The sequence below is a fragment of the Panicum hallii genome, chromosome 3, assembly GCF_002211085.1.
Source record: "Panicum hallii strain FIL2 chromosome 3, PHallii_v3.1, whole genome shotgun sequence".
Lineage (NCBI taxonomy): Eukaryota > Viridiplantae > Streptophyta > Magnoliopsida > Poales > Poaceae > Panicum > Panicum hallii.
Genome location: NC_038044.1, coordinates 7,080,867 through 7,093,962, shown reverse-complemented (window position 1 = coordinate 7,093,962; position 13,096 = coordinate 7,080,867). Strand labels below are relative to the sequence as shown.

The 13,096-nt window shown below is 47.7% G+C and overlaps 3 protein-coding genes across 3 annotated transcripts; 2 read left to right on the top strand and 1 right to left on the bottom strand.

The window, feature by feature from the left end:
- The first annotated feature begins 5,666 nt into the window (after positions 1–5,666).
- On the top strand, positions 5,667–7,803 carry LOC112887472 (1,4-dihydroxy-2-naphthoyl-CoA thioesterase 1-like). Its single transcript, XM_025953648.1, has 2 exons — positions 5,667–6,072; positions 7,460–7,803. Exons 1-2 carry the CDS (start codon positions 5,716–5,718, stop codon positions 7,616–7,618), a joined length of 516 nt encoding a protein of 171 aa, XP_025809433.1. The 5' UTR covers positions 5,667–5,715; the 3' UTR covers positions 7,619–7,803.
- A 208-nt stretch (positions 7,804–8,011) lies between these two features.
- Positions 8,012–9,687, top strand: LOC112888076 (1,4-dihydroxy-2-naphthoyl-CoA thioesterase 1-like). Its single transcript, XM_025954426.1, has 3 exons — positions 8,012–8,250; positions 8,344–8,535; positions 9,223–9,687. The coding sequence occupies exons 1-3, from the start codon at positions 8,089–8,091 to the stop codon at positions 9,376–9,378; spliced, it is 510 nt and encodes a 169-aa protein (XP_025810211.1). The 5' UTR covers positions 8,012–8,088; the 3' UTR covers positions 9,379–9,687.
- On the bottom strand, positions 9,434–11,243 carry LOC112888077. Its single transcript, XM_025954427.1, has 4 exons — positions 10,945–11,243; positions 10,054–10,104; positions 9,831–9,964; positions 9,434–9,755 (listed from the first exon to the last, which is right to left on the bottom strand). Exons 1-4 carry the CDS (start codon positions 11,212–11,214, stop codon positions 9,710–9,712), a joined length of 501 nt encoding a protein of 166 aa, XP_025810212.1. The 5' UTR covers positions 11,215–11,243; the 3' UTR covers positions 9,434–9,709.
- Positions 11,244–13,096: the final 1,853 nt, after the last annotated feature.

The window sequence follows — 13,096 nt, the reverse complement described above, 5'->3', positions numbered from 1 at the left end:
CATCGAGATGACATGTAGGGAATTTAAAAAGGAGGATGACGTACAGGTTGGAGGATCCCCCAAATTGATATGATGGCTATCTTGACTCATGAAGGCTTAATTTATTTTATATTTTGAATATTGAGTTTAAGAAAAGCCGTACTATAAAGAGGGATCCAAGAACGACTGTCCAACTGTTGAACTGTTATCGTCATAATTTAACCGGGCCAGAAGTGGGCCATGGAGCAAGATGGGCTTAGAAGGCAGTCATGACAAGCTTGCGAATCGGGCCTTGTGCGGATGATTGAGGCCAGTAAGGCCGTGTAAATTAGGAATAAGGCAGTTAAGATTCGTGTCGTGTTAGGTTAGGGTTAGTTAAAATAGAACAAGTCTACGGACTATAAATATGTACCATGAATAAATAAGAAAGACAGAATCGTTCATCATCAACTCTCGGCGTATCGCCTCCCCTGTTCTAGGGTTTCTCATCGGGTAAGTGCCATGCGACCCCGATCGCGCTTCGCGGGATCGGGGTAGCGTCACCCTTGCTCGTTCGTTTATGCGTTGCTCGTTCTGAAGCCTTGTAGATGGCGAGTAGCGTTATTTATCTTAGCGCGCATGGAGTAATCTTATTCTTTTTGCACCTTAATCATGCTATGCATATTGCTCCCGTGTGCTTGACCATCGTGTTCGCTTACGGATATGGTGGTTATATCTTGTTTTGTATTTATCAATAGATCCGATCTGTCATGGCTAGTTTCTGTTTATTTAGAGGCTTGGTTCAATATATGCATGATTAGGCCTTGCAAACGAGTTGAATGATCCGATGGTATGCTTTGTATCGGCTTATCGCTTGAATAGAGGTTGTTTCAGGAATCGACTTTTCAGTTGCTTCTTTGATCTCTGTTTAGATTGTTATTCCGATGCCTTCGTGTATTTGTTAGGCTCAACCACGTGTAGGATGTTCCGATTGTGCAATGAGGGCCCAGCTGTCGTGGATTGGATTAGATTGATATTTATGAGGCAATTCTTGTTAAATATATATATATATGTGTTCATGCGTTGCATGTCCCGAAGATCCGATCCGGCATTGATGCAATCGGCTTTCCATAGCCGATGCCGGGGAGGAGGTAATGAGCCGATCACGGCTCGGACTAATCTTTGTATACGTCTGTGTACGCAGGAGTTTGACACATCACACCTTCCTGATCGGGTGCGGGATCAGGTGGCACGCCTAGCGACTCTCATCCAGGGCGCGCGCCGGATCACTGGGCCGTTGACCGAGGGACCGGGGCCCACCAGCCGTCCCGGAAGCCTCCCGGCTCCTCGTGTTGCCTGTCGCTGCCCGCCGGCGGGTATTGACCGACATCATGAACCAAATGCTCAAATTCTGAAAACCACATCCTCATACTCAACCAAAACAGCCAGCAAAATTTCACATCCAGCAGAGTTGTTTTGATGGGTGCGGCAGTGCAGCACCTTGGTGCGGCAGTGCTGCACTTAATGTACCGTTGGGACCAGAGGGGTATAAATTCCCCAATGGTAACAGACCACGCAAGCCAGCTCTCCAACGTTCATATTCGTGGAAGAAAGAACCGGAGCTCTTCTCTCTCTCCTCCATTGCTCCCAACTCACCTCTCAAGTGGATCTTCACATCTAACCACCAAATCTTGAGAGAAAAGGCAGCAAACTTCGATTGGAAAGTGGATCTACTGATTCCCCCACTCAAAAGACCATTTGGTTCACGTTTGGCCGGCAGTTCTAGGGTTTGTTACTCTTGGAGCTTGCTCCTAGCCGGCTAGGCGTTGCCCTTGAGCTTGCCTCTTCGTGTGGCAGCCTTGGAAGGTCTGTAACCTTCTCTTGCAGCTAGTGATATCACCGCTCATCCCAAGAGTTCACTCTCTTGACTTGAGAATGAGGAAGAGCCAACCTTTGTGGTGAAGCTCAAGCCTTTTGTGGCTGCCTCAACAACGTGGACTTAGGCCAGCCTTTGTGGCGACGCCGAACCACGGGATAAATCTTTATCTCGCGTGCTGATTTACATTATTGCTAAGTTACTTTCTCGTTCTAGGTTTGAGGCCGATCTACTTCTCTACTGTGGTTTTCTCTATTCTAGTTCCATATCTGTGTTGCTAACACCTGCAGGAAACCTAGAAATTAACTTGATCTACTTTTTGGTTCGTCAGATTTTAAATTCTGTAATTTGTTTTCTGTTGAGCGCGGCAGTGCTGCACTCAGACGCGGCAGTGCCGCACTCTCTGACGAGAATTTGGAGTTGAGTTCTTGCAAGCCTATTCACCCCCCCTCTAGGCCTCTTTACTGGTCCAGTGATCCTACATTTTCTACAGCCCGCAGCTATTTTTTTAAAAGCCACAGCTGAATCTAACACACCTCTACACAAGCTAGATAGTGTACATTATCCATGGTTAGGCAGCTGCCTCGCGGCTTTCTAGCCTCCAAAGATGACTTCTGGCATCTATCTTTGTTCGTCGATTCTTCACATTGCTTCAACTAAGACAAAGAAAACCCCTTTCGTGATTTTTTTTGGGAAAGCCATTCGGCGAGCTTTATTGATCTGATAAAATAATTACATCGTTCAATAAAGCATTCAAAATCAAAATAAAACTAGGGGGTTCATCAACCCAAATGCAAGAAGATTTTGAAGAAAAAGCTTTCCTAGCAAGCTCATGAGCTACCCGATTAGCCTCCCTATTACAATGTTCAATGGATATACTGCTGAATCCGCTCCACAAGATAATGCAAACATCATAAATCGTCGTCGCCGGTGTTGCCAAGAAACCCACATCATTCATCGTCTCTACAACCAGTATGCAGTCAGTCTGAATAATGAACTGATTGCATCCTATATGTTGCGCCAACATCAATCCTTCTTTAGGTGCATATGCCTCCACCATTGGTGCATCAATTACATGTGGGAAGAATCGCTGACCAGCTGCAACAGATTGTCCTCTCTCATCTCTGATAATAACTCTAGTACTCCCACTTCCCGTATCAGTGTCAAAAGCTGCATCCACATTCACCATTAGTTTTCCTTCCGGGGGTTTCTTCCAGCCATAGCTTATATTGGTTGTTTTCCCGTAGACCTCATATAATTGATAGTCAATGCTGCAATCAACATTGCTGATCTGGATGGTGTTTGAATGCTTTCTCCATGCACAAATTTTCTTCTCTCCCACCAGTTATACCATCCTGCTGTTAGCACTAGCTCCACAAATCCCATATTGTTCAGAGAAGGAATTTTCCCTCCTAGTCGAATAATCTCCTCCATCATAATTGAACCTGAGCGGTCAATGTTTAGAACTTCTTCAATTTTGTTCCACACTCCTAGGCATCTCCATACCTCTCGAGCTCTGTCGCATGTAAACATCATGTGCTTGATATCCTCACATCTCGATGGACAGAGAGGACAACTTCCCAGATTTCCAATGTGTTTGTTTGCTAGAACACCATGGCAAGGGATCATCCCATGCAAAACGCGCCAACCAAATATTTTGATCTTCCCTGGAATCAGTGGCGGAGGACGCGGCAAAATCAAGGTATGGCTCAACTTATGGTTGAGTGCTACGGTGGAAATTTGACACTGCAATATATAGCAAATGATATCACGAAAGTCGAAACATGTACAACAAAAATAGAAAATACCTTATCATTAGTCCAACTTTTGTAAACGCATCATGACAAAACTTATCATCCATTCTATCATGTTTAAGAAGGTAACAATAGAAGCAATAAGCCTTGTTCTTCTCCACACTATATTCCAACCAACTATGTTGCCTAAACCAATGCTTTTGAAATCTCCTTTTATCATGTGATTGAGGAAATTTGTGACCAATTGGTTGAGTCAGACCTTTAGCTATGAGTGCCCTTCTAACTTCATCTCTAATATTAGGAGCAAAGCGATCAATTGGAATATGAAGTACTGGATCAGAAATGATGTGATCCGGGTTGAACTCAGTTATACCTTCAAATTCTTGACCATTAACTTCTTCACTATTGTCATCTTGACGTGCTTGAACTTGAACATGTGCATTTCCTTCACCATTAACCTCTTGAATCAGAACATGTGCAACCTCTTCTTCCCCTTGTAATTGAGCTTCATGATGATCTGCAACTCCACTAGCACGAGTGCTAGGTCCACTGCAGCCTTGACTAAAATAGCTCTTCAAATCTGTCAATTATCAAACATCAATCATCAACAATGTAAACAATTAATACAATCAGAAATTTAGCATCATATCAAAAATATACCCTTTTGGGCAATCTTTTTCCTTGCATTCTTATCCATACTTCCGATGCAGGCTACGGAGCGGGCTTGTGGAGCGCGCGCTCGCCAACGGCGCGGCCGAGCTCGACGCGGAGACCTCCGTGCTCACCAAGGTCGCCGGCTTCGAGGAGGAGCTGCGCGCGGCGCGGGCCGCGCGGGCGGCCGGCGCGGCGCTGCCCGGGGGCCGGGGCGGTGGAGGCCGTGCGGGCGGCCGTCGATGGCGGCGCGGCCCGGGGCGGGGCGGTGGAGGCCGCGCGGGCGGCCGTCGAGGGCGGCGCGGCCTGGGGCGATGGAGGGCGGCGCGGCTCGGGGCGGTGGAGGGCGGCCGGCGGCGGACGAACGGGGCGGTGGAGGGCGGCGGACGAACGGGACAGGGAGCCGCCAGCAGAGCGAGGGACAGGGAGCGTGATGGGTTTAGGGTTATCTATTTTCTGGGTTGGGCCAGTTGAAGACATGGGTATAATATCCTTTCTTGGGCCAGGCCAAGGTATTGCCCAAGCAATACCAGGCCACATTGGGCCCTCCGCCCATGCCTGGAATGTCAACTTCCATAGTCTGTCCCACACCGGGTTATCTCGCACTCCACTTGCATGCCTTCCTTCTCCTGTTCTTCTTCTTTCAAATTTATATTCCCATTGAGAGTGATAAGCAGACCTGACTGAGAACAAACTATTCCGGTTGTGGTGCCATGCAACAAAATCCTCTCTTCCTGATGAGATAGGAATTTGAAGGATAGAAAATGTACTTCTACCGGCCAAAACAAAGATTTTATCAGGTCCTCATCCCAGCTTCCATCCACTGGATTTATCAGTTCATTGACTGTCCTTACTATAATGTTACCTCGAGGTGTTTGAATCTTCAGATTGTGGCTTGATGGAATCCCATATGTTTATCTGAGTTCCATCCCCCACACGCCATATGCAGCCACGTTTGAAACATTCTAATCCTGCTAGGACACTTTGCCAAGTATAAGAGCTCCCACTTTTCAGATTTGCACTCAAGAGTTTACCATCAGGGTAGTACCTTGCTCTCATTACCCTGGCACAGAGGGAGTCAGTTTCACTTAGCAGCCAACCCCTTTCGTGATTTAAGTACATGCATTATTGTCCTTTGCAATTGAGAAAACGGAATAAAGCAAGAGCAAGGAGGGAGCAAAAAAAGGAAGCGTTCAGTGTGCTGTGTGCAGGATGATGGACCACAGTGGCGTCGCTAGCAGTTAGGCCCATTGTTCTCTTTGGCGCCCGTCGTGGTCGACTCCATCGAAGCCCAGCCCAGTGCATGCCCAGATACGATGCGCACGTACAGCCCAAGCCCACTGACATTTCAGCTCTAGTTGGAGCTTTATTACCCATCCCCTCGGCCCTCGCCGCACTTATGCTCGAGTTTGAGCAGGTTCAAAGACACACCCTTTCCAGTTTGCAGGGGCGGCGGGCGCGTTGGCAGCGACGACGATGGCCGGCGGCGACCGTGCCAGCAAGCCTCCGCCGACCCCAGCGGGCGAGGACGAGGAGGGCGCCGTGGCGGACAAGGCCCTCCACGCGCTGGGCTTCGAGTTCACCGGCATCAGCGCGCGCGAGGTCGCCGGGCGGCTCCCCGTCACCGGCACGTGCTGCCAGCCGTTCGGGGTGCTGAACGGCGGCGTGTCGGCGCTGGTGGCGGAGTCCCTGGCGAGCGTGGGCGCGTACATGGCGTCCGGGGGCCGGAGGGTGGCCGGCGTGCAGCTGTCCGTCAACCACCTCCGCCCCGCCCGCCTCGGCGACCTCGTCCAGGCGCAGGCCAGCCCCGTCCAGCCCGGCCGCAGCATCCAGGTCGATCTCGGTCCCCCCCTGTCCTGTTCATACAAATTGAAACTCCAATGCTCCATATAGAGATTCAATTTGCTCGCCTGTATGTTGTATAAATTTGAAGCAATGCATTTAAGATTTCCGTGAAACTGTTGCTTGCATGCGCGTATAGTATAGCCTGCTTTGCTGCGATCGATCGACATGGCTGCTTCACCAAATTAACAATCGAATGAGTTAGCCGACTACTTTTAGAAACGACGGCGGCCGGGAGTTCCGGGTCAGCGGCGCACACCTGAACTGAACGTAACGTGGGCGATCACCTCGCTTTTGACCGTTGGGAGTTAAATATATCACTTATTCAGCTTCAGCTGCTCAAGGTTGACCCGGCCCTGTATATCTAGCTTCATAGTATGGTTCTCTGACGCCTCCACGTAAAGCCACCTAGAATTTTAGGTGGACAATCTAAAAATACAGAAATTCTAGAAATTCTCAAAAAATCAGAAACATTCGGCCACAATTCGATAACTCTAATCATAATAGTTATTGGATCTGCTATTTTTTCTAATAAATTATCCACCTCTTCCATTATGAAAATAAACTAAAGTAACCCCCTAAACATATATCTAAACTACCCGCATCTGCCATTATAAAAAAAATCTAAAAATAACTCTCTAATCTTCATGTAAATTACCCGCATCCGCGATTATAAAAAATAATGCAAATAATCCCCTAAATTTGCATATAAATTATCCAATTATGTCATTATTAAAAGTTAAAGTAAGCCCTAAATCTGAATCTAAATTATATAATTATAACAAAATGTTAAATTGCACCAATATAAAATTCTGAATTATTATTTCTATTATTATTAATATATTATTTATGTTGTTATTTATATAAAAATACTACCCACGATATGTATCACCGTAAATTCATGCATGATGGAAGAGATAAAAATACCAATTCACAAATAAATAATTCAATTAAATATATATCAAGCACACATGGAGGTGTGATGCAAAGTGAAATCTATTGCAACTAGATAATGATAGTTATATATTTTAGAGTATGCGTTAGAATATTTAATAGATGAAAGAGGGCATGTGATAGATAATTATAATTATTATCTATAACCTTTATTTTTATATTAATTCTAATTAGCACGTGCGGGTTGATAGGCTAGTTAGCATAATGCAGCCATGGAGTATCTTGAGCATATATATACATCGACAGTTTTTTTTTAAAAAAAAGTAGACAGGGTGTATTGCTGACAATTTAATTTCTCCCTTCAAGTAAGTAGAGTATACTTATTTTCATTGTTTGGCGTGCTTGCTATAATTATCTGCGAGCGAGCGGCAGGCACAACCGCTGACTGGTGACAGCTGAAACGTTTCGTCGTCCGTCCTGGCAGGTCTGGGAGGTCCAGATATGGCGGGCAGATCCTTCCACGGGAGAACGCATGGACCTGGTGTCGACAGCAAGAGTTACCATGTTAGTAGCCAGCAGCCCGTTGAGACCTGAGGAGATGACGAGCCATGAGGCCACCATCAAGAAGTACGCCAAGCTCTAGAGACTAGAGGGCATCGTGCAAACTAAATGTCTCGCTCACAGCATCCTCCATCCTTCTACGGGGAGCTTAGGGTAACAGATAGGCTATACTCCTGTGTAGTCTGGGCCTCTTGTATTTTTGGTGAATAAAATAAAATGAAGAGAGGGCGATTGGTGAAACAGTTAGGCCCAAACTTCTGTTTTGTTTTTGCGGAAGGCCTAAATTTCAGCTGGGCCAAAACACTGCACTATCGCGTTCCAGGATCGGCCCATACGGGGGTTCGGTGCCCTGGGCCTATTATATAGCATCAAAAGCCCGTTGACGGGACTACGCTACGCCCGACAACGTCTCCGTTGGTTGGGCTGGGTCTTTAATTTATCGACTCCACCCGACCGACCCAACGTCCCGGGCCCGTCTCTGCCACGCCACCATCATTCCTTCCCTCCCGTAGTTCGCACTCGGACCAAGGGGGGGCTCTGGCGCCGAGAGCGATGGGAGGCGGCGCGACCGGTCCTCCTTCGCCGCCGGCAGAGGGCGAGGCCGCCAAGACGTTCGTGGTGGACCGGGGGCTGCAGGCGCTGGGCTTCGAGTTCACCCGGGTCACCGCGGGGGAGGTCGCCGGCCGCCTCCCCGTCACCGAGACCTGCTGCCAGGTACGCACGCCCGCCCGCGGGCGACGATTAGATATTCCCCTTTTTTTTTCCGAACGTGATGAGTTGAGCCGGCCGGGTGCGATGCGCGCGTAGCCCTTCGACCGGCTCAACGGCGGCGTGTCGGCGCTCATGGCGGAGGTCACGGCGAGCATCGGCTGCTACGTCGCCTCGGGCTACCGGAGGCTGGCCGGCGTGCAGCTCTCCATCAACCACGTCGGCCCCGCGCGACTCGGCGACGTCGTCCAGGCCACGGCCACACCCATCCAGCTCGGCCGCAAAATCCAGGTACCATCTCTTGCTAGAATTTTTCAGGCACAGATTCAGGTTACGCTCAAAATTCTTGTAAAAGTTTCTGCGCCTCAAACAATTACATACATCTTTCTGGGAAGATCGATCGGCCGTAGTTTAGCGGAAAAAAAAAATCAAATCGCTCGAGAGGCAACATTTTGAGCGTGCAGATGGAGCTTCGGTTACCGGGCTTCACATTTGCTTGGCGACTAGTGGCCTACGGGGACCAGGCTTTTTCCGGGTCAGTCTTGTTCTGGAGTGTTGGAAATGTTGACCTCCGCTGCACAAGTTGGACCCTTTTTCTGCACGGCCACCGTCATCTCTGACGTGCAGCATCGTCCAAGGAGGGAAGGTGCCGTGTGGGGCTCCTAGAAGCCCATCCCCTCAATTTCACAGTTCATTCAGCATAATTAGCAGAAATTGCCATAAATCATAATTAGCAGAGACAACATGCATATCAGTGTATCTGATGCTCCTCGCTTTTTTATGGAACCACGTGTATAGATTTTAGCTTTCTCACCATGTTTTATGAGTGCATTAATACCAACAACCAATGTGTGCATAGCTTGCCATTTGTTATACAACTATTTTTTTTTTACTTTTCAAGTATGGATATCTGTTATTTGTGCAACTTCTGGCTTAGCAAATCTCAAACTTTTACTGAAACTTTCTGCGTTCTTGAAGGTTTGGGAAGTTCAGATATGGCGAATAGATCCTTCCACATCGGAGCGCAAAGATCTGGTCTCAACAGCAAGGGTTACCTTATTAGCCAACCTATCGACGCCACAAGTGATGAAGAACTATGAAGAAGGCCTCAAGAAATTCTCATCAAAGTTGTAAAGACATGATGGTTACATAGTCACATATAAGCATGAAAGAGAACATGAACATCTCCTAATCAACAAAGTCTGCCCTTTGTGGAAAGTTTCGGGTTCAGAGTACAATTTGTTACTTGTATCGTAGCATATTTGCCAAACAGAAGGTACTGGGTACTGCAACAGCCAACAGTTTTTTTTTTTGAAGGAACATCCAACAGGCTTATGATGTTCAATTGTTCATGTTTATGCTACTGTCAGAAGCATGTATCATTTGATCAGGAATTTTAGGATGAATAATAAGCTCAGGACTGACATCTCACTTGAAGAATTATTCATGTATTCCCATATTTTGGCTATCCAGTCCGGTAGCTCCAAAATCTACTTATTGTGAGCCTCTTCCTGCATTGGCAGAAGGAGAAACAATGTAAACACCATTCTGCAGCTAAATTTTGGAGAGCTTGTGACATGTATTACCTAAGGTTCTTTAGTTGGCTAGTTAAATCATTTATCTCCAAGAAGGATAGCTTTAGTGAAGACAGAGTTCCAGGTGCCTCTTCTGCCACTACTTTTGCTAACTTATTTGCTGCTGTTTCCAATTTATGCAGAGCCTGTAAAGAGAAAAAACAATCTGTTTCACATAAGTGTTCATTGTTGTTTATATAAAAAATAGTCATCATTATCTAGATGATTCACTCACTCTGCATGCTGTAAACGATAAGATCGTCAATGACAGAAAGCAGCTCATCACCTGAAATTAGGATCAACAAAGTAAATTGCTGAGTGTGCAAGAATTAGGATCATCTAGATAATTTCTATGGAACTACAATGTCTACAATCAGATTCAAGTTCTGTCCATGCAGCTGCGGCAATTGATTTTGACCAAGCACTAACATGCATTTTACCATTCTATTATCACTTTAATGATGATTTCTCTTGCTTTTATGGTTGCTAATGACCATTTGTGACAAGAACAGAGCACCCAAAACTCTGTTTGGATACAAAATATTTTTGGAGTATTGGATAAATACTATGGTATTACAAAATACTTTGGTTTTCAAAATCTCATTGGTGTTTGGATGCAACAAATTTGTGGTTTTAAAACATAGCATTTTGGGAGTTTTAAAAACTCAACTCGGGACCTCTTTTTCTAAACCACAGTTTTGCACGTCCTTGGCTTATAAAACTACAGCTTCTTGATACTATAGTTCTCTACAACTACAGTATTAAAATTTGCTGCAAGAATTGAATAGATTCCTATAAATGGTGCGCAATTCCTTCGTTCCGAAGGGTCCCTAAATCTACTTCCAAGATTTTGCACACATTTCTTCGTATCCTGGCGAAAGATAAATTTTGACTCTTGACGTGCATATAGCAGTGACGAACGGGTAGCAGTTTACCTGTCCTGCTCTTTGATATCGCCAGTCTAGATACTTTACTAATACAAGTAGAGAATGTTTCACCAACAATCCAAGAACCAAGACCTCGCATCAAACAAGAAACAACATGCTTACTGCTGACCAATCGCTCCCCAGCACCAACAAGACGAAGGAAAATCCAAAGGCAGCAGGCACGAGGAGAGGCATAATACCGCAGCGAGAACGACGAGAAGCAGGGCGAGCCCCGTCTCCGCGTCCCTCCGGACGGCGCCAGCGGCGGGGAGCGGGGGAGGAGGATGCGACTGCGCAGGCACGAGGCGCGGCTGCGGCTGCGGACGGTAGGGCGCCCCGGAGCGATGCGCTAGGATGAGGGATGACCTCCAAGCGCAGGCTGGTCGGGGGACGAGACGGCGGCGGTGAGGGCGCCACGGCGGCAGCTGCTGCGCCGCTGGCGAAGAGAGGAGAGCCGGTGGAGAGCTCATGGGTTGGTTTGGTGAGGCCGAGTCGGCTGGGCCGTCGCAGAAAAGTGGAGCAATGCTGTGCGTGGGCTTGGTGGGCTTAGTTACGTTCTTTAGTGGGCTGTTGGATTACGTGGTCTGGGCCTAGGTGGCCCGGTTCCAGCTCCAAAACGTGCATAGACATACACATATACGGACTGGGAATGGAATTAAATGCAAGGCGAATTTAAACCAAATCCAAAACATGTCAGGGTCAGATTAGAAATCCTTGATTTCCAGCATCCGTATCGCGTCCGTCCTGTCGACCACGACGTCGCCTTCTCGTCTCTACCTCCACCGTAAGAAAATTTCCACCCTGCCGTCCTTTCAGCCAGTTGTACATCCTTATCGAATCTTCACCGTAAGGAAATTCATACTCTTTAGTTGCCATCACCAGTTGGTACACCGACAAGATACATTAGTCTTCATTACGTTTTCTAGGCCCCTGTAGTGGAGCTCCGACAACAGCTCCATCCATCAGCGGCTCCAGTACACGAAGTCGTACCAAACGGAGTGCATGTAAACCGGTTTCACCCGTGAAATATCTTGAAGCCAACTTTCTATCTCCTCTTCCTATCCCTCACAGGACCCCAAGGAGCCGGTGGAGCCACAAATTATAACTCCATCGGCTCACACTTATCTACACTTACACTACAGTGGTTGAGCTGGAGTTAGGTGAAGATGTCAAAATAATGGTTATGGACATGATTGCCAATAATAGTGGAGGTGTTTCGTAGAGCGAGGTGGCGTACCACATCGCAGCAACAGCTCCACGCTAATCACCGGGCTCCATTATCTAATCATCAAAACTCCGCGTCAGGAGATGGTTCGGCTGATTATACCGGATTACTGAAGATTGTCCGGATCATCACACCCATCACCGTCGAGTTTACAATACCTGAACTGCCAGATTATCTGGAGGGCGATGACAGCTTGGATGTCAGCGCAAGCCGGCCTGGCTCTCTTGCTATTTCGCAGGCGACATGCAATCCACGATCGTCCCTTGGGTCAGCGGGTGCCAGGCAAGCACAGCACAGGCGACGGGATGCTGGAGGATCCGAATCCGATTCCGAATCGATCAAAGGTGTGCGCATATTGAATTGAACTGAACAAGCGCAAAAATATAATCAAGCTATAGGTATACCATATTTTAGTGAAGGACTGATCTCTCTCTGTGTGTGTGTGTGTGTAAATTCGACGGGCAGGAGTTTAGCGAGCTGCTGGATCACCCACCCACTGCACTCGTCCCCCCAGTTCAAACTTCAAAGCGAGATCGAACATGGCGGCATCGCTAACTAGCAGCCTCGCCGTCCTGGCGCTGGCCGTTGTCCTCCTCCCGGTCCTGGCGGCGCCGGCCTTCGTCGTCGTCCCCGGCAGCACCGCCGCGGCAGCTGATCCGGCGGCGGCGACCCGTCCAAAGTTCCTAAGCTGGGGTTACTGAGCTGCTGCATCAAGCTTCTCCTGGACTCGACGCCCGTCGGCGACGACCTGCTCGAGAAGGCCCGCCAAGATTGCTGCGGGACCGTGCGGGGCGCCGTGGCGTCCGGGGAGAGGTGCGTCTGCGAGTTGATGAAGGAAGCCAGGGTTAGCCTCCGCTTCTTATTCAGCGCGAACGCGTTCGAGCTGGTGTGCGGGGATATCAGCCTCAAGCGACACTGCAAGGGTTCTCCTGAGGCGGCGGCGCTGCATGCTGGATCGCAGCAAATTAAACACAGCCTGCAATAGTTACCTACTTACCTATATATATATATTTATATATATATATATATATATATATATATATATATGTGCGCGCGCTTTGGTTGAAAGTGTACCTTGTTCAAGTAATTCAGCAGTTGTGTCTGCGCGCTTGCGCTTGTTTGCATTG

What these genes read in the sequence shown, in the direction of transcription:
- LOC112887472 (XM_025953648.1), top strand. Translation starts at nt 5,716, where the DNA reads ATGGCCGGCGGCGACCGTGCCAGCAAGCCTCCGCCGACCCCAGCGGGC. An exon ending in AGCCCGGCCGCAGCATCCAG is followed by an intron (nt 6,073 to 7,459) that starts GTCGATCTCGGT and finishes CCGTCCTGGCAG; the next exon opens with GTCTGGGAGGTCCAGATATG.
- LOC112888076 (XM_025954426.1), top strand. Translation starts at nt 8,089, where the DNA reads ATGGGAGGCGGCGCGACCGGTCCTCCTTCGCCGCCGGCAGAGGGCGAG. An exon ending in TCACCGAGACCTGCTGCCAG is followed by an intron (nt 8,251 to 8,343) that starts GTACGCACGCCC and finishes ATGCGCGCGTAG; the next exon opens with CCCTTCGACCGGCTCAACGG. An exon ending in AGCTCGGCCGCAAAATCCAG is followed by an intron (nt 8,536 to 9,222) that starts GTACCATCTCTT and finishes GCGTTCTTGAAG; the next exon opens with GTTTGGGAAGTTCAGATATG.
- LOC112888077 (XM_025954427.1), bottom strand. Translation starts at nt 11,214, where the DNA reads ATGAGCTCTCCACCGGCTCTCCTCTCTTCGCCAGCGGCGCAGCAGCTG. An exon ending in TTCTCGTCGTTCTCGCTGCG is followed by an intron (nt 10,105 to 10,944) that starts GTATTATGCCTC and finishes TCCTAATTTCAG; the next exon opens with GTGATGAGCTGCTTTCTGTC. An exon ending in AGCCAACTAAAGAACCTTAG is followed by an intron (nt 9,756 to 9,830) that starts GTAATACATGTC and finishes CTGCCAATGCAG; the next exon opens with GAAGAGGCTCACAATAAGTA.